Genomic DNA, 19,265 nt, shown 5'->3' with positions numbered 1-19,265 from the left:
TAGCTCCGTGAGCGGGCAAGATGAATCAAATCCTGCGCTGTGATTGGCTACCCGAGCGGGCAAGATGAAGCTATCTTGCCCGCTCGGGAATACCCGCCGTGTCCCGCAAGAAAAATTTCCCCGAAAGCCATATAATAAATCCTTTATTGACCAAGCTTGTTCGGCCAAGATGGCTGGATATTGGCCTCGTTCTTTTTTTTGCGAGTTTTTGGACCTCAACTCCGTCTCGGTCCATAAACACGCAAAAAAAAAGAATTTGGCCAATATCCAGCCATCTTGACCTCACACTTGGTCAATAACCCATACTTAAGAGGTGCCCATTGTAATTTTCAACTATGGCCATTTGGACCAGAAAAAATCAAATTCCTCAAACTTTCTCAGATGAATGGTCTAGATAAGTGATTCACAAAAATATAACTTTCAGTTCAATCCGATTCGTATTTTAGCGCTGGGGCCACCATCTTGGTTTTGCCCCTCTGAGAGGGCTTTCAGCGGCCATTTTAGGGCACATTTTTAACAATTTGCCATACAAAGAAAACGATCTAAATCCGGGTAAAAACCCTTTATTCGATACAAGCAAATGTTTCTTGTTACATTGAGAGGCTGTTTTGGCAATTTGATCATCACCTGATTTTTCTACAGAATTTTAAATTTCTTCCCTTTCGGACTACTGATGAAGCGCCACAAAAAAGGCGAAGTTTAAAGGAAAATATCGCCAAAAGTACATGACTTGAGATCCCAAAACTACCCTCCACTTAAAGAGCAATGTCTCACCTGTAAAAACATGCAATAAAATTTTGGGGCAGTTAAAACTGTAAAATGTTAGAAGAAGAAGTTTAAGCTGTGCTTTTGTCAACAAAGACCGCCGTCTTAATTAGCATAATAACGTAAAAATAACGATGCACAAAGAAAATAATGACATATTCCACTTACCTCGCGACATGTCGACAACTGGATGTTCCACGATGCCTCATGTTATATTTCCAGTCTGTTTCAGCCACATTTTCGGTGATTAGTGTACGAAATCACTCTCAGACATCGCCACGGTTAAGCAGATTTCAACTCTCCGAAGCCCGCTTCATAACATCTATCAATATTATTTGTCTTTCGCCTCATAAGCCGCCGTTTACAAGAAGTTTAACAATTTTCTGAGATCCTAATTGACCCAGAAGTCTGTTAGCAGCCTTTAAAATCCTCCTCTTAATCGAGGATTCTCATCAAGAACTCGTTTAAGCTCAGTTCTGTTTTGATCTGTTATGCATCCGCCATTATTCCACAGATTGCGTTACATTTGACAAATGCGCATTCCAACGGGTAGGGGTAGGGTGGGTAGGAAGTGAAAATGTAACCGACATTAAAGCCATTTTGCGCATTTCTGTGGCTAAACTAGTTACTGGCTTTCCCAGAATGATTTGAACATGAGCTTCTGCTTGCAGGTATTTTCTAGGTTATTTTTGCAGGGTAGGTGAGGGGGGGGGGGGGGGGGTCGATAGACAGTACCAAGTCAAAAGATTATGATCTGTGTATCTTGATCAGCTTTATCAGTTCATCAGTGAGGCCCTATTAGGGGTTTTCAGGATACTGGATATTTGGGTAAAAAATTAACAGGATGTGAGAAATTTAGGGGAAAAATTAATGCGGTAGAGCATCTTTAGGTCAGATAAAGCGGGACAGTTGTGTCTTTCGCTGCCGGAAGTGCCATCAAATTTTGCAAAAGACAACAGACTGACGAATAGTGCGCAGGAAGTAATGATAAGCGACGTTTTATTGAAACTTCTTACATTTTCTTAGCCGTGTCACTTTTCCATCAGAAAAAAAAAAAAAACTCAGAAAATTACTGAAGGGCAGTTAAGGACGGTACCTTCTTTTTTAGGCATGGTTTAAACGCCAGGCGCGCGCTTGGGTTGGAACTAGTGACGTAATTAACTACCCTACCAAGCGTGCGACTTAAAAGAATTCTATTGTGGCCGAAACAAATTTCGCACTAAAAAAACGAGCCTGTACTAAAACCGGGATTACCAGAAAAGCAGGATATCGCTAAGCACTAACTGTGAACGGCTTCCAGCTGAAAAACTATCTTTTATCGTATCCGTAGTAAAAATCATACTGAAATTCAACTGTAGATGGCATAATGCGCGCGCAAAACAACTGCGAGAGACGTCAATGTTTAACTTACTTGGAAAGTAACAGGAAAAAAGTAACGGACAGCGACAAAGTTTTCGAAAGGATGAAACAACTCATTTAACTTTTAACAAAGGGGTGATTACAGCTACATTTTATGGTATGAATTGGAAGTGGCAAGCCTATTCGACAATGCATTAGTTTTTGGCTGTGAGGAAAAGTTATGTAGACTGTATTTTAGCTAAGCCAGAGGAGTGCTGTTGCGACGATTCTGTCTTTAAATACATATCAAAAGTGGGTTTTATGTTACTACTTTCCACGTAGTTTAAAGATGTTTTTTAACATGTTTAGTTTTCTGCATGTAAAGGCGAACCTTAGGAGAATCTGTGAAGAAATATCTTTACCTTTTTTTCAGAAAAATGCTACCGTCAGCAGTAGCTAATTATCTCGGAAAAATTAATGACTACCCACAGTTTTCTTTGTGAATTCTAATAACCCTGGCTAAGATCTTCTTTCTCCACGTTTTCTTAATCTGGCGGAAACACGTTTGTATTTTGTAGGCACCATTCGTTATGAGCCTGAGGCACCCCACAGCCGCTAATGTCGTTCAGTTCTGTGATGGAGCACAGCTGCATGTCTGCACAAGACTTGTTTTCAACCCTATGCAGGGCGCTTTAAAATACCCGCATCTATCAAGCGAAGCACTAATGGTGACGCTTAGCTTTTTAAATACATTATAGATGCGTTTAAGGCACACAAGTTGAATGAGTCATAAGCAATTGGATGAATTAACTGACACTTGTCAAAAAAATCTGCAGCTTGATTCTCAGCGGTTGTTGTGTCTTCTTGGAGGACCTTCTCCTGTCTGTTTCTAAGCTTTGAAGCCATCCTCGAGAGGAAGGATTAAACGTGGCAAGGAGTCAGGAACTCATCACAGGTGAACCGCCTAATTCCTGGCCTCACCTTTTGAGCGCCTCATCTTTTGTGCTACAGTAATTGCTTCGACTTTTATGACCGTTTCCTGACCCGAGAAAAACTTTTCTTGCGCACTGCTTCGCAGTCTGTTGCCTTTCGCAGCATTTGATGGCATTTCGGGCAGCGAAAGACACAAGTATAATGCTGAACAAAAAAAACACAAGGAAGAGACTTTTTATTGGAGTTCTATCCGTATTCTATTTGTAATAAATGAAATTTCTCGTCAAAAACTAATGGCTGTAAATGAGATTAGGATAGTTGTTTACAAATATAGTGTGGAATGTTGTGCCTCATCTCTCTGCAGACACAAAGGTTGCCATGTAAGAAATTCGTGTTAAACGGTGCAGAATTTGGGACACATTTCATTCTCTGTTTATTTCTCCAGCCCCGTCTTTATCTATCTATTCAGTGTAACAAGTGTGGGCTTCGAAATTACTAACAAGGAGCTACCTTACCTAACCTTAAAACCCCTAAAATCTGATACAAAACTTTCATATTCCACCGTGATATAAGTACTAAGAGTCCAGAATAAATGCTTATAGCAGTTGACATACATTTATTTTATCCTAAATAGCTGACCATTGTTGAGGCCCCATAGTGCGAGGGGGGAGGGGGGTGGGTGTCGGTGTATCCCTTATCCTGTTAATTTTTGTCCTAAATATTTTGTAACCTGTTAAATCCAACTCAACGATTTCCTACTCAATTAATGTCCTGTTTTATCTGATCTAAAGAGGCTCTACCCCATTAATATTTCTCCTAAATTTCTTGCATCCTATTAACTTTTTACCCAAATATCCAGTATCCTGAAAACCCCTAATAGGGCCTCACTGATGAACTGATAAAGCTGATCAAGATACACAGATCATAATCTTTTGACCTGATACTGTCTATCGTTTCCTTTTTTCTTTTTTTTCTTTTTTTTTTTAAATACACGACCCCCCCCCCCCCCCTCACCTACCCTGCAAAAATAACCTAGAAAATACCTGCAAGCAGAAGCTCATGTTCAAATCATTCTGGGAAAGCCAGTAACTAGTTTAGCCACAGAAATGCGCAAAATGGCTTTAATGTCGGTTACATTTTCACTTCCTACCCACCCTACCCCTACCCGTTGGAATGCGCATTTGTCAAATGTAACGCAATCTGTGGAATAATGGCGGATGCATAACAGATCAAAACAGAACTGAGCTTAAACGAGTTCTTGATGAGAATCCTCGATTAAGAGGAGGATTTTAAAGGCTACTAACAGACTTCTGGGTCAATTAGGATCTCAGAAAATTGTTAAACTTCTTGTAAACGGCGGCTTATGAGGCGAAAGACAAATAATATTGATAGATGTTATGAAGCGGGCTTCGGAGAGTTGAAATCTGCTTAACCGTGGCGATGTCTGAGAGTGATTTCGTACACTAATCACCGAAAATGTGGCTGAAACAGACTGGAAATATAACATGAGGCATCGTGGAACATCCAGTTGTCGACATGTCGCGAGGTAAGTGGAATATGTCATTATTTTCTTTGTGCATCGTTATTTTTACGTTATTATGCTAATTAAGACGGCGGTCTTTGTTGACAAAAGCACAGCTTAAACTTCTTCTTCTAACATTTTACAGTTTTAACTGCCCCAAAATTTTATTGCATGTTTTTACAGGTGAGACATTGCTCTTTAAGTGGAGGGTAGTTTTGGGATCTCAAGTCATGTACTTTTGGCGATATTTTCCTTTAAACTTCGCCTTTTTTGTGGCGCTTCATCAGTAGTCCGAAAGGGAAGAAATTTAAAATTCTGTAGAAAAATCAGGTGATGATCAAATTGCCAAAACAGCCTCTCAATGTAACAAGAAACATTTGCTTGTATCGAATAAAGGGTTTTTACCCGGATTTAGATCGTTTTCTTTGTATGGCAAATTGTTAAAAATGTGCCCTAAAATGGCCGCTGAAAGCCCTCTCAGAGGGGCAAAACCAAGATGGTGGCCCCAGCGCTAAAATACGAATCGGATTGAACTGAAAGTTATATTTTTGTGAATCACTTATCTAGACCATTCATCTGAGAAAGTTTGAGGAATTTGATTTTTACTGGTCCAAATGGCCATAGTTGAAAATTACAGAGGGCACCTCTTAATTGTTTTAATATGTATTTTTCTAGATTTTTACATATATATAACTATAGCTTTTTGATATTTGTATTTTAATTTTTTGATTTGAGAGCCACAAGTTAATTAGCTTTTAGCTACTTAGTGTTACCAAAGTGTTGACAACAACAACAACAACAATAATAATAATAATAATTTTTGCCAGGTACATGAAAGATTCAAGTTTGTATGAAAAAGTGCTCAATAAAGTTTGTTTTTATTATTATATAATAATGATAATGATAATAATGATAATGATAATGATGATAATAATGATAATAGTAATAATAATAATAATACATTTATTAAAGTGTCTTTCGTTCTAGCTTCATTACAGAAACTAATTGGGAATACCTATGGTGGCCCAGAATTCTTATGGGAAAATCATATTAATATACATAAGATTTGTCAGTAAACTAGATGACATAAAATAAAAATAACAAAAGAGTAAAAAAAATGAGCAATAAAAAATAAAATTATAATCAAATAAAAATATAAGAAAAATAAAACAAAATAAAAATAACATGAAAGTAAAATAGTGAAATTGATAAAAAAATAACAAAAGGAAAATAAAGTAATATAAAAGTAAAATAAAATATAATAAAATAAAAAAGGTAAAAAGCGAAACCATACACGAATCTTGACGACGTGCCCAGTATTCTCATTGTACTGCTTTCTGGTGGATTGTGACGCTGTAAAAAGCTCACTACGTTAGACAAACTTTTCCTGTATTTCTGGGAAAAACTGCTATTATACAACTAATATCCTGCCTAATTGGACCCACACTACGTCCCATTGTTCTCATAGGCTCAATCTTAAAGCAAAGATGCTTTACGAGTTTTTGAAACAAGAATAGTGTTACACTTTTTAATTCATTGTATTTTTATTGCATTTGTATTGTTCACTGAAAACCCATTTTTGAGAGTGTGCAATAAAGTTTCATTCATTCATTCATAGCCCGAGCTACATACCGGACAGCTGATTCGTGCTGCCGAACATTTAACTGATAACCGACATTTTCAGCCCCCATCCAGACCCTGTGGGAACAGCGGTGGCCTCATGGTTAGGGCACTCGACTCCTGATCGAGCAATCCGGGTTCGAGCCTTGGCCGGGGGTATTGTGTTATGTTCTTGGGCAAGACACTTTACTCTCACAGTGCCTCTCTCCAACCAGGTGTATAAATGAGTACCGGCGAACGTAACGCTGGGGATAATCGGCAATGGTCTAGCATCCCATCCAGGGCGGAGTAGGAATACTCCGGTCTGCTGGACCACCTTGCTCGTATGCACACTTTTTCTATTTGTACGTTCACCTGTAATTTATACGATAGAATGGTTGAGGTCCAGGAAACCATTTTTAAACTACTGAAATGAAAGTTACACTCATATAATCAACGTACGAAACCACTACAAAATATGTATATAAATACGTAACCTCTTACTATAACCGAGTTCGAGGTCGCACTGTAAGTTACAGACCGAGAAAACGAGGTTAGAAAGATATTTATTATATCTCCGCTGTGTGTCTGACGGGTTCGGGAACGCCGGATTTCTATTCACGCGGAACCGCTTCAAATTTCTGACGCACCTCGAAAGCAAAACGAGTCAATTTGAAGTCGTTGTTAAGTGACCGGCTCTTGAGTCTTTAGCAGGTTTTATTACACAATTTCAGAAGTAAAAGAAAGTTTTAAACTTTTACTTGCTAAAAAAGGTAAGAACACTTTTCGATAAATCACGAAACATTTTGGCAACAAAAACAGCTTTAAATTTTAGCGGGCCGTACAGAAGAATACGGCCCGCTAAATTGACCAATCACAGCGCGCGTAGTAACTGAGAGATATAATAAGTAGGAATATAAATGTAAATTATTCCCAAAAATTCTCTGGTCGGCGGCTGTCAGTGAAGTGACCTCCTGAACTAGACAATATAAGCAGTTCCTTGACTTATCTCTTACTCTTACCCATAAATTATCGTTTCTTGAGAACACAAAGACTGAGACGAGCAGCTAGCCCAATAACCACAACCGTCAAACCAACACAAACAGCTATCAACACGATCTCCAACGTAGACAGCCTGTTCGTTTCCATGCCGCTAGCATCCTGACTTCTACTACCTGGAACACTTGAAGGATTTGAACCACTTAGTGTTTTGGTTGCAGACGCAGTAGTAGTTGCTGGTGACGGCTTGATTATCGTTGTTGTCGATGCGATCGAGTTGGTAGAATATTCTACCCTTGGTGATGATTCCAGCTTTGTTGAACCAGTTGGTACCAGATAATAAACGATTGTTTGAAGGTTTGCACATGATGAAGCGCGTGGAGTGCGGAGGACAGGTTCTATAAAGAAGCATAAATTGCCTTTGGCAAGAAAAAAGAATTCTGCCTATCCAAATAGTTTTAGATGCAACTAAAAAAAATAATGTCTGCTACAACCATTATGTTTTAGTTGAACTATCGTAATAACGCCCTACAAGTTATTTAAGATCTTCTGCGAACCCTAATTAAAAATATACCACTTAAAAATGCACAACAAGAACAGAGTATTTTATTATTTTGACGAGAGCAACTCTAGAAGATACCTTGACGGCTAAAAATAGTGTTGTTAATTTCGTCCTTAACACCCTAAGTTAGACCAGAATCTGCGCGAGACGACAAGCATTCCCATCCTTTTCTTATGGTAGTATAGCTCGGATAATCACAAGAACAGTTCTAGCTATACACATTTAAATCCATGTTCAAAGAACTAACCTTAGGGTTGATTCCTAATTTTTTGTTTGGTTATCTACGTTGCGGTAAAATATTGAGTCGACTCAACGAAAATGACGATAACGTTCTTTGATTTTGGCAAATGCGGAAAAGTAATGTACTTAAATTACTGATAAGCGGTCTCAGAGCCCTTGCGGACTCAGTTAAGCTGACCTGCTGACTAAACTGACTTACGAAATTCAAGCAACAAAATCAATAAAACTACGATTTGATTTTGTCCATGGGAAGACGCAGATATTCGACGCCATAAATGAGTCCTTAGCTCCCTCACGACGACCTGGCACTGGATAGGTATCAGGTTAATTCTGATCTCTACCACAATTTTCCGTGTGTGAAGTATATATGAAATAATTCATATTTGAACTGCGGTAGTAGATGAAAGTGAAGTATGATCATCGCAGTAAATTTTCCAATTTAAGCAACTGGAAAGAAGAAGCCTGAAAAAAAAAAATCAGGGCTTCAACGGGATTCGAACCCATGACCTCCGCGATACCGGTGCGATGCTCTACCAACTGAGCTATAAAGCCACACATTGGGAGCGAGGTCAATTAATTGAGTTCATATCTTCCCGTGAGTGAAATGATGTGAAGTATATATGAAATAATTCATATTTGAACTGCGGTAGTAGATGAAAGTGAAGTATGATCATCGCAGTAAATTTTCCAATTTAAGCAACTGGAAAGAAGAAGCCTGAAAAAAAAAAATCAGGGCTTCAACGGGATTCGAACCCATGACCTCCGCGATACCGGTGCGATGCTCTACCAACTGAGCTATGAAGCCACACATTGGGAGCGAGGTCAATTAATTGAGAAGAAGAAGCCCTGATTTTTTTCAGGCTTCTTCTTTCCAGTTGCTTAAATTGGAAAATTTACTGCGATGATCATACTTCACTTTCAATTTTCCGTGTCTTGATTAGGATATTGATTTCACTATTTGTGCCCCGACTCGTAAAAGTAGTATGGCTCGATGTTTAAGAAAGGATATACATGTGTGTTAGAATTTATACTTATCTTACCATAAGAGGAGATTTATTTAGACCGAATTTGACCCCTCCCCCTGATAAACACTTGGAATCCCTGTAGATTGTCCGACAGAACGCTATCATCTATGGGCTGCGTGCCAACCGTGCCAGTACGAAGAGCTTTTTCCGCATTCTGGCCGCGCGGGAACAAAAAGATTCCAATTTACTCTCGTCCGGAACGCGGAGAAAGCGCTTCGCACGGGAAAGCTTGCAACGCAGGCTACTATGAAAACGGCTTTAGACCGCTGAGGTGTCTGGGAAAAATCTTCAGTTCTTACCCGTAGTGAGGTTCCGTCGGCAGAAGATCTTGGTACTTAAAGCTCTTGAAGATTCATATTTGATCCACTTAACGCCCTGCGCTATGAAGTAAGCACGAGTATTGCTACCAACAACAAAGGCTTTTGGCCACGACATGTCGGTGTAATTAGGAAGAAACCAGCCCTCGTCGAAAACGTTTGTACATCTCCACTGTTCGTCGGTATTAATACCATTACTGGACGACGCCAGAAAGAAAACATCTAGTACGGAACTGTCCTCTACCTGTACCGCTTGAAGTTTGTGCTGGTCACTTACAACCGTCAAGCTGCCTGCTGCTTCTGCTGTGAAGATTCCATCAAGATACAGCCTGATAGTGTTACTTGGGTAAAAGCCAAGGATGGATATCAAAGCTATTGAAAGAATTATTAATTGTTCTGATAGTAAACGTCAAATATCTTGCGTGCATACGAAAAAAGAGTTTGTAGAGGAGCTCCATGGGCCCGAAGGGCCACCAAATGGAGCACCATAAGTATAGGAACAGAACCACATGCATGCATAGAAATAGAAAACCATGCAACTCTTTTTTTATGGTCAACATGGCTAAGGGCGTGGATCGCGGGGGCGTGCGCCCTACGACGACGAGGACGACAAAAAATCGACGACGACGACGTCACGCAACATGGCGGCCATACTCCAGCTAATAGGTCGAGCGAGGCATGCAGCTATGGTTTACAGCGTACATATTTGACATTGCAGATCCACGTTAGGGTCAATTGACACCTGTCAAAACCTGTCAGTTGAGCAGTATCACGTGACCATATCGCGGGCTCAGGTTTAGAGCTCAGCGAGGTCAAGTTTTTTTTTAAGTCGACAGCTAGGAATTGGTTTTTCGATGGGATCGCCGGCTCAAGTTACGCCAGGTTAATTTATTGTAATAGGAACGTTAATTCAGCTTTTAGGCTTGGCTAAGTCGATATATTATCGTAAGTAACATTTGCTTGCACATCTTGGAATACTGGGAAAAAGTACAGAGCAACCAGTTTCAACTGTTTTCTTTAAAAACGCAAAATTAGCTATCACGTTGCGAGGTTGAGGGCACCTTCATGTTTCTCCCTCGAATACCAAGAAACTTACGCCTTTTCCCACCACTAATTTCGTGTTCGCATCTCTCAAATAAATCATATCAGACGAGTGGCTTCGGTAAATTGGAAGATATTGATAGTTTATGTAATTGGGGCTTGAATTGTGTCAGTCCTAACAGTTAAATTCATGGCGCAGTATAGTTTCAAGGCGCCTTCTCGAATATTTTAAACAAATAACTAAGAGAGTGGTTTGTTTTAAATTACTTCTAGAAAACACAAACCTTAAAACAGGCCGGTTTGCCTTAGAGTTTACTCGCGAGCGCAAAGTCATCCATTATGTCGCTTGCAGCTCAATTCTTACTGAAGAATGCTTTCTCTCTTATAAAGACGTCTCAGTCACGAGACGTCAGAGGAAATCGTCACCGCATTTCCGCTTGAAGCGAGCAAATACTATCAAAACATTAGAAATATCTGGGATTTTCCGTTGCTTTGCTTTCGCCTTTTCTGCCTTAGAAATGGAATTAAAACAAAAGAAGAAAGCTTGTTCTTAGTGTATGAGACCAAGAGCAGGTAGCGAAACTAAGCAAAAAGCTGAGAGGAATTTCCTTTGAACGTGAAACTTTTTCAGAGTTATTGCAAAACGTTTAAAAAGTGAGAGCGAAGCTACAGGAGTTGGACTAGACCAAATTTTACGAAGGCAAAAATCACGCGCTTAAATTGCGAGTAAGACGATGCAGAAACAAACTTCCTTGTCAGGGCGCCGAAGAAGAAATTAAGCTGAAAAAGGCAGTTAAAGGTTAAAACGCGATCGAAAAACTTGAAAGAGTCTCATTGATACTTACTGCTATTGCTATTTCTTTCCTCCTCACTAAAGCGACGTCTACAAAAAAATCTGATGGCTCGATTATTTGCCGGGTTAATCCAATAAAGACTTGATGGGATTCCATACACTCTTATTACGTTGTTATTGTAACTCATGTAGGCGTGCGGCCATGCATCGTCATTGAAATCGGTTTGCTCCCATCCATTTCCTGGGCTGTTGGTCTCTATGCATTTCCAGCTTCTGTCCGTGACCACTCCGTTACTGAACACTCCGAGGAATCCACCCGACCATTCTTCTCTGTTGTGAACGGACACGGCGATGATTTTCGTTTCGCTAGAAAAAGAAATCCACCTCGCGGCGTCCCAGATTCCATTGTTGTGGCCAACAAGGCAGCCGTCTGCGAAAACAGTGAGGTTCTCGATACCGGCTAAAACCCCAACAAAATCTGCAAAAAATAAAATAAAATAAACAAATAAGTCATAAACCAAAAACATATCTTAAAGGTGAAACCTTGTAGACGTTTTGTGATGATTTCGAGCCCAAACCTGAGTACAAGGTCTACAAGATATTCAAGTTCTCCTTCTATTGTACATGCAGCTCTCAAGCAGTTGAATCCAAAGCTGTATCTCAGCACTGTTGTTTAAATGTGCCCAATACGTAATGCACTTAAAACTCACAACTCAAATTTGACTGGGTGGCATGAATTGGTAAACTATTCAACAGACTGAATCGAATTATACAGAGAGAATTACTTCGCCGAGAATCATGGACGAGGAAGCGGTTCTGTATTGAGATGTTAATGTAATTTTCACTTATTGCCGGGAACATGGCGTAGTTTTTGTCGTTCTGTATATTGAAACAGTCGCATAATATGTGTTTGTCTGATCACCTGTTCGTAAGGTATAACTTCGTTTACCTTTTGTATTTGTTTGGCTTGTACCCATACACAGCCACAGGATAAAGACGAAAGTTCGCATCATTCTAGTTTCTGTTCCCCGATGTCACTACCTGAAACTGACTGGGATTATATGTTTCTGTCCGTCAGTACATCAACTTGTAAATAGCTCCTCTGGAATACAAATGTATTTTCATACAATACATGTATTGCTGAAATATTTCAAGCAGGAAGAGAGAAATATCAATTAAACACCGCGTCAAATTTGACTTATTAATCGGAGTTTTGAAATATCTCGCAAATAATACCACTGATTTTCTGATATCAGCAGATTCGTGAAACTGGGGTTATTTTTCTGTTTATCAATACATCAACTTGCAATGTAAGTTGTCCTGGTATACAAATGTACTTAAAGGAGCTCAGTCACGGCGGTTTGAGTTATTTTGCCGGCCACGTACAAAATTACCTTTAAATTGAAGGAAATCTGAAAATAGTAGTTTAGTATGATAGGGGAACAAGGATGGTTAAAGATGGAGAAGATTAACACGGATTGCAAACGACAAGCTTTTAAGATGCGCAAACCGTGACGTAGCTCTTTTAGTTGGAGTTTTGTCCCTAACTTACTATGCACGCTGGTCGAATCTCTCTATAAGTCACAGATGATTCCGGTAGTTCTCCTCAAAATGGATAACTAGTGATCGTCTGGAAATCAGGCTTTCCCTTAAGGTGATGAGATAAGCGAAATGAAGGTTGTATGAGTAATACCATGCTTATTACTTACAATATTGACAGTTAGGGCACGCCTTACTACGGAAGCTATCGTGTTGTCTTGACAACTGATCTATCAAACATGCTCCTAATACAACATACATCTATTGATCAAATATTTCAAACAGGAAGAAAGAAATATCGATTTATCACCGCGTTACACTAACCTTGTTAATGAATTTTGAAATATTTCACAAATAAATAATACCACTAATTCGCTGATATCAAGAGATTCGAGAAATAAAACTAATATTCTAATAAAATGGCACCTTTTCTATTTCTTTCTTAAAATTTACATTCGCCTTTTTTTCTTAACATGATGTTGTAAGATAATTAGCCAAGCACATTTATCATCCTCCACATTAATGCGAGTTCCTGTTTTATGAATAAGTGACGACCAAGTAATTATTGACTCAAGGTCACGATACCAAGAATTTTAGGAGTCAACGCCATGGAACTCTGATCTATAACTCGTATGCAAGTTTCTTACTAAGAAATGATAATTCTTAAGCATTATTGCTGGAAAGGCGAAAAGCCAATGAAATTTTGCTTGGCCGCACCGGGAAAGGTTAATAATACAGGCAACGATGTTTGAGCAACCTCGTCCAATATAACGTTTCTTTCTATATTTTTCATTGATAAACATGGTTACCAAATTCATTAATATTACATTTCAGGTTTCTCGTGCCAAAGATTCATATTTTTTATCATGGTGTTTGCACAATTCCGTATCTTTGGCACGAAATCCGGAGTAAGTCTTCCTTCTCATTATGGCTGCTATTTATAATAATAATAATAATAATAATAATAATAATAATAATAATGATAATGATAATGGGAGTGATAGTAATAGTTATAGTAAAAGTAACAGTAATAGTAATAATAATAGTAATACTGGTAATAGTAATAATAATAATAATAATAATAAGGATGACTTAATGGGGTAACTGAGGGTTGAATCGCTCTCATAAAAAAAGAAAATTATAGGTTTTGGTCCCCGCCCCTCTCTCGCGTACATGGGTCAGTGCTTGAAAGGGGTTTATACGAATAAATGAGTTAAACGTCATAACATCTAAAGGATTTGTTTAAAAAAATGTTTAAAAAAAAATTAAGAAAAGTAACAGATTGCCGTTATGGAAAACGCAACATTTAAGTGTATTGACTAAATTTGTAGCTCCAGGACTACTAAAATCAACATATTTCTTCTGATAGATAATTAATAAACGTAGTTTTTTTTGGTAATTGGTCGTGAGATAATCAAGAACGTGTGTGTGCTGTTGAAACAAACGGTACCCGTCACAAATACTGTATTTTGTTTTTACCATCTACCACAATCGATTCGTACGTTTTGGTCATAATCAGTCGAGTTAATTAATCTACAAATCCAATTTTGAGTGAGCCAGTTTAATTTGAACTGAAATATATCAGCATTTTTAATTTGCAAAAAAGTGGGATCAATGTGAAAATTAAAAGTTGAACGTTTTTGCCATTCTGTGAACTTCATCGTTAGTAGACGCCAATTTAGTCAATCAAATTTCGGCGAGTTTGTCAATGGATAGACACTGGCGTAATCTAAATCAACACATTTTACTAAGGTTTTCTGTTTTTTCTTTTAAAAAAAGATGTAATTTCATTGATATTATACTACGAGTGGTATTTGTGTTAATCATATTAAATATGAAGAACTTCAGCTTCAATCTGCTGGACAGCAGGCACATGATAATAGGAATCATCACCGAATGGTTTGAGTTGAACGATATAAATAAGTTTCTTTGCAAAAGAAGGTTAACTACCAGACTGACGTCGGGTCAGTTTCACCAAACCTTAAACTTTACCTTGCAAATTGTTCGCAGGGTGCCCATGTAAAGTTAAACAAACTTTCTTAACTTGCTGTCTTCCGTCAGATAAAACAATATGCATCCGACCTTTTACCGTAAAAAGTGTGTTAGTTATTTGGCTGTGCTCCAGAAATACATATGTTGAAAGGCTACCAAGAAAACGGCTTTTACTGGGCTTTTAGTGTTGGCTTAAGCAAACGCTTCTTTAATTCTTTAATCACTTAATGCCGAGCAATTGAGCGAGCTCGCTTTTTACGATAACTGCACAAATTCTCGCGCGTTCATTGGCTAATTTTTATTGTCAATACACGGACAGACACATGAATTTATAATTTATGCGACGCGTCAACGAGCGAGAGGGGATAATTTGACAATTTGTTATCGTAAAAAACAAATTGATGTCAGTTTTTAATGCGTCTGTCCTGTTATTGACAATGAATTTCGTCATAACAACACAGCTACGTTGACAATGTTATGACGGAATTCATGATCAATAACAGGACAGACGCATGAAAAACTGACGTCAATTTGTTAAATTGAGCGAAGTGATTTTCAGCGAAGAAAATTGTTTCACCACGTTATGACAGAAGCAATCGTTCCTATATGGGGACTGTTTATTAAAGCGCCTTAAAATTTGTGAAGTGGAACTCTGGAGTGATTTTGGAGTTTGTCAGACTGAAGCTTGCAAGGTGACGAGAATATAATTACATTCTTTTTTAATAAGAGCATTGTTTTCCCGATCCAGGCTATATATTCTTACTTTTCTGCCGATTTTAGGCTGAAAATATTCTTGTGAATATTCTTAGATTATAGCGTATGGCACTTCGTTTTCAAATGTATTAGGTGCTGAACGGTGTTAAAGTAGTTTTGGAGCCAGCTTGCAGGTAATAAGTCCTGATATGACTCATATAACTTCTTGTAGAAATATTATTAGCATCGAAAATACGGCTAGCGCTCTTTTTTGTTATTTTTTGTTGTTTGTTGGCTAGTTTTGCCGTTTAGAGAAAAGAAGAATTTTATACGGGTTAGGTAGATATATAGTTGTCATTCACACGTTTTCAACACAAAATTATATTCTTTTCAAAATCTCAGTCTCAGGTTTTTTCTGAAGATATTCTTAAAATTTCGCAAATTTCAGCCTCAATATTCTTAAAAGAGTGTAACGGAGTAAAATTGTTTATGTTCTTTTGCGTGCCGATGTCAAAACACCCATTTTCATTCCATCTAAGGTGTGCATTATGCGGGCAGATAGAATGGTTTTCCCTGCACCTTAATTACGAAGATTATTACAAATATAGAAATGTTTAGGATGAAAATATTATTGTGAATATTCCTAGATTACAACATATGACATTTCCGTTATCAAATGTATTTGGTGTCTGGATTCTGGTAAAGTAATTTTGGAGCCAGCCTGTAGGCATTAAAGCCTGACATCACACACATAACTTCTTGCAGAAATATTATTAGCATTGAACACACGGCTAGCGCTGTTTTTGTTGCTTTTTGGCTAGTTTTGCCGTTTAGAGAACGGAAGAATTTATAAGGCTTAGTTTAAGACAAATTTTCAACACACAAAATAATATTCTTTTCAAGATCTCATTCTCGGGCTTATCATTAAAATGTTCTTAAAATTTCGCACATTTTAGCTTGGGAATTCTTAAGAAATATATTCTTATAAAAAAAACGGGTATCGAGTTTGCGATTGTCTGTTTGGTAAAAGGGATGAATTATCACTCAATTCGGCAATCGCAACAGACAATCAGTAGAATTTTGTAAGATCGCTTTTTCATGCTGGGAAGCGTTTCTATGTAAGTAATATTCTTTTTAACATTACTATCATATCAAAAATCTTCATAAATGATCAGGTGATAACTTTTTCATTAAGTTTTATCTATCTCCAGTCAAATCACATGTTATTTCACGCCGAGAGCAAATGAAAAATTATCCGAAAATTAAAACCAGAATTACTAAGACAATAAGTTGTAAAAAGTTAACAATGGACTTTTAAGAAGAGAAAATCTATAACCAATAGGACTTAAGCTATACGGTAAGTTTTTATTGTCCAATCAGATCAGCTGTTAATTGCAAATTGTAACCAGGAATACATTTTCACAATGACCTTCGATTTTGTGTAACTAAACGGTCCTCTTGAAAACTTGAGGTGTAGCGGTCGTATTAGAAGGAGACTTGATGGTGAGTTCAATTGTAGAAAATTTCTGGAGGGTAGAGTCTGGGGTCATATTGTCTGATTAATGTGAACACTTTAAGATAACATTGCAAAGAGGGTAAATTTTAACAAGTTTTTTGGGTTTCTCGTACACTTTGCCTGAAAAATTGCTTTTTTTTATTGTTTCACTTAAACACAACGTTGCTTGCTAAGACTCTCTAGCAACAAGATTGCTGGTAATCCTCTGAAAAAGCCGCTTAAACTTCAATTCTGTTGCGTTGTGCATCCCTGAGTCACATTGAGGTTATAATTTGGTTGAATTTCAGTGGCTTGCGCTAAAAACGCACAAATAAATTCCCCTTGCTCATTCAAAAGAATATCTTATTGCGAACATTGCGCAAAATGTAATTTATAGGACCATCCGCATGCATGTTTGTCGTTATTCAGATAGCTTTTCGTATATCATGCCGGGGCTTTTTTAAACAACCAAAGAAGAAGACTGACCTGGCCTGAGAATCAGATAAAATTCCTACCTGATTTGTTAAATATATTTTTAATTTTGTGGTTAAACTTTACTTTCACACATCTAACCATCCGCGACTATTGACACCTGGTTTTCAATTATTTTGTTTATCGTTAGGACCTCACAAATCAGGAACATTCTAGGAATAATTTATGGGTAGATCGATAAGAGCGTTGCTTGACAAGTAAAACACGCTAAGGTACACACTGAGTTTTATCCGGTAATTTAATTGTCTCTTCTGCCTTGGATGGCAAAACGCGGACGACCATACTGCTGCTTGAGAAAGCCCGGCTAGAAAAGTTTATGCATATATTTAGCGACGTTTTTCTCAAAATCAACGCCATTTTGACCCTAATTCAAAATTTCGCAATCACGCAAAATAGAATAAAATCTTTGAGAGAGGTTTCGTGTTATTTTTAAAATAAGAGAACTTCAGATTTAATTTCCATGTCCAACTGACTGCGAAAAGTTTTCAAGGGCAAAAGCAAAACCTTCAAAATTCTTACCCGAATTTTCCTACAGTTTTGTCGTATAACGCCGCTTCTGTTTACGAGCGAAATAAGAGGAGATGAGAAAGGGAGCTTCATGAGGTAGCGAGGTCTGAATGAGGATGTGCCCAAGAAACGCGCGCTTTGCCTGCTGAATTCACCTTTGAAATAAAAAATTCAAGGCGGAGGGGGTACTAGCTATGGACTCTGTAGGAAGGCTCCACACGAAAAGGGCTTGTTCAGGTCTATAAAAGTTTTCACGAGTTGAGGTATAGAATAGAGTAGGGAAAACTGGTAGTAGGTATTTGCTTTCCAAATATCTCATATAGGGGTACATTAGTGACTGATCTTGTTAGTAATATCGAACATTTGTTGACGGAGATACTTGTAAGTAATAATAATCAATAGATCATTCAGAATATTTGTTTATTTATAGTTGTAACGTTGCATTTTAAAACAACCACACAGCCAAATAACCCGAGTAAATAAACCCTACAGTTCTCCATTGTCATGGAACAGAAAAAAACGAATGCTAGGGCGCGTGACAAAACTAGGATTAAACGAATGCGCTACAGGCAGTAAAAACCCGCGTGTAAGAACCTACTGGTTTAAGAAGCTGATGGCAGAAATCTGCCATTTTTTTACCAAAAATCAAAAATTATAAAAACCTGTACGTTTAGCCAAACAAGATCAAGCAGGTTCTTATAGACCCTTATATCTGGGTTACAGTTAAATTATGAAATATTGTTATAGATGCAACACTCACTAGCTAGATAATAATAATAATAATAATAATAATAATGATAATGATAATGATAATGATAATGATAATGATAATAATGATAATGATAATAATAATAATAATGAACTTATTATCTGTAATCAGTTGTGTTAGGCTTATAATACAGTTGTGAATAAATACTGTATATTCAAGGACCAAACCAGTTCTGGTAATCAACAACTATATCTCCTTCATAGAAATCAAGAACTTAATTAATAACCCGCTTAACCTTGATTGCCAATAACTACCCCAAAATACAAGTTGACCTATTTTGCCAGACTATTGAGGTTCTTACACGCTGGTTAATTTTTACTGCATTTTTTAGTTTCGGCCGTATGACGAACGTAGTGGCCGCCTTTTCCCTGATTTCAAAGGTTTCCTCTGTTCCATTTCTCAGTTAACTGTGAAGACGAGTTTCTAAGCGAATAGTGTTGTCTCAGTAGCAGGCTAAATTCATATATCAAAAACGAAAGCTCGTTTTGATCACATCTCTTCAGAGAGGTGAAAACACAGCGTGTAGCGGAGTAATTTTGACTTCCTACGAGGTGTTTGGAAATATGCATGGTGAAACACTGTCTTGAATGTTTGATATATCTTCTCAATCGAAACTAATTAATAATAAGAAGAAAACGGATAAT

General features: G+C 37.8%; 1 protein-coding gene across 1 annotated transcript; it reads right to left on the bottom strand.

The window, feature by feature from the left end:
• Positions 1 to 11,172: 11,172 nt before the first annotated feature.
• On the bottom strand, positions 11,173 to 12,162 carry LOC145462345 (uncharacterized; the record flags this gene model as incomplete). Its single annotated transcript, XM_081445837.1, has 2 exons — positions 11,173 to 11,612; positions 12,084 to 12,162. Coding segments are annotated over 2 exons (519 nt in total), but the record flags the coding sequence as incomplete, so codon positions are not given.
• Positions 12,163 to 19,265: the final 7,103 nt, after the last annotated feature.

Source organism: Orbicella franksi, chromosome 12 (genome assembly GCF_964199315.1).
Source record: "Orbicella franksi chromosome 12, jaOrbFran1.1, whole genome shotgun sequence".
NCBI classification, from domain to species: Eukaryota; Metazoa; Cnidaria; class Anthozoa; order Scleractinia; family Merulinidae; genus Orbicella; species Orbicella franksi.
Note: the sequence above shows the minus strand (reverse complement) of the source record. Positions and strands in the feature narration are given on the sequence as shown.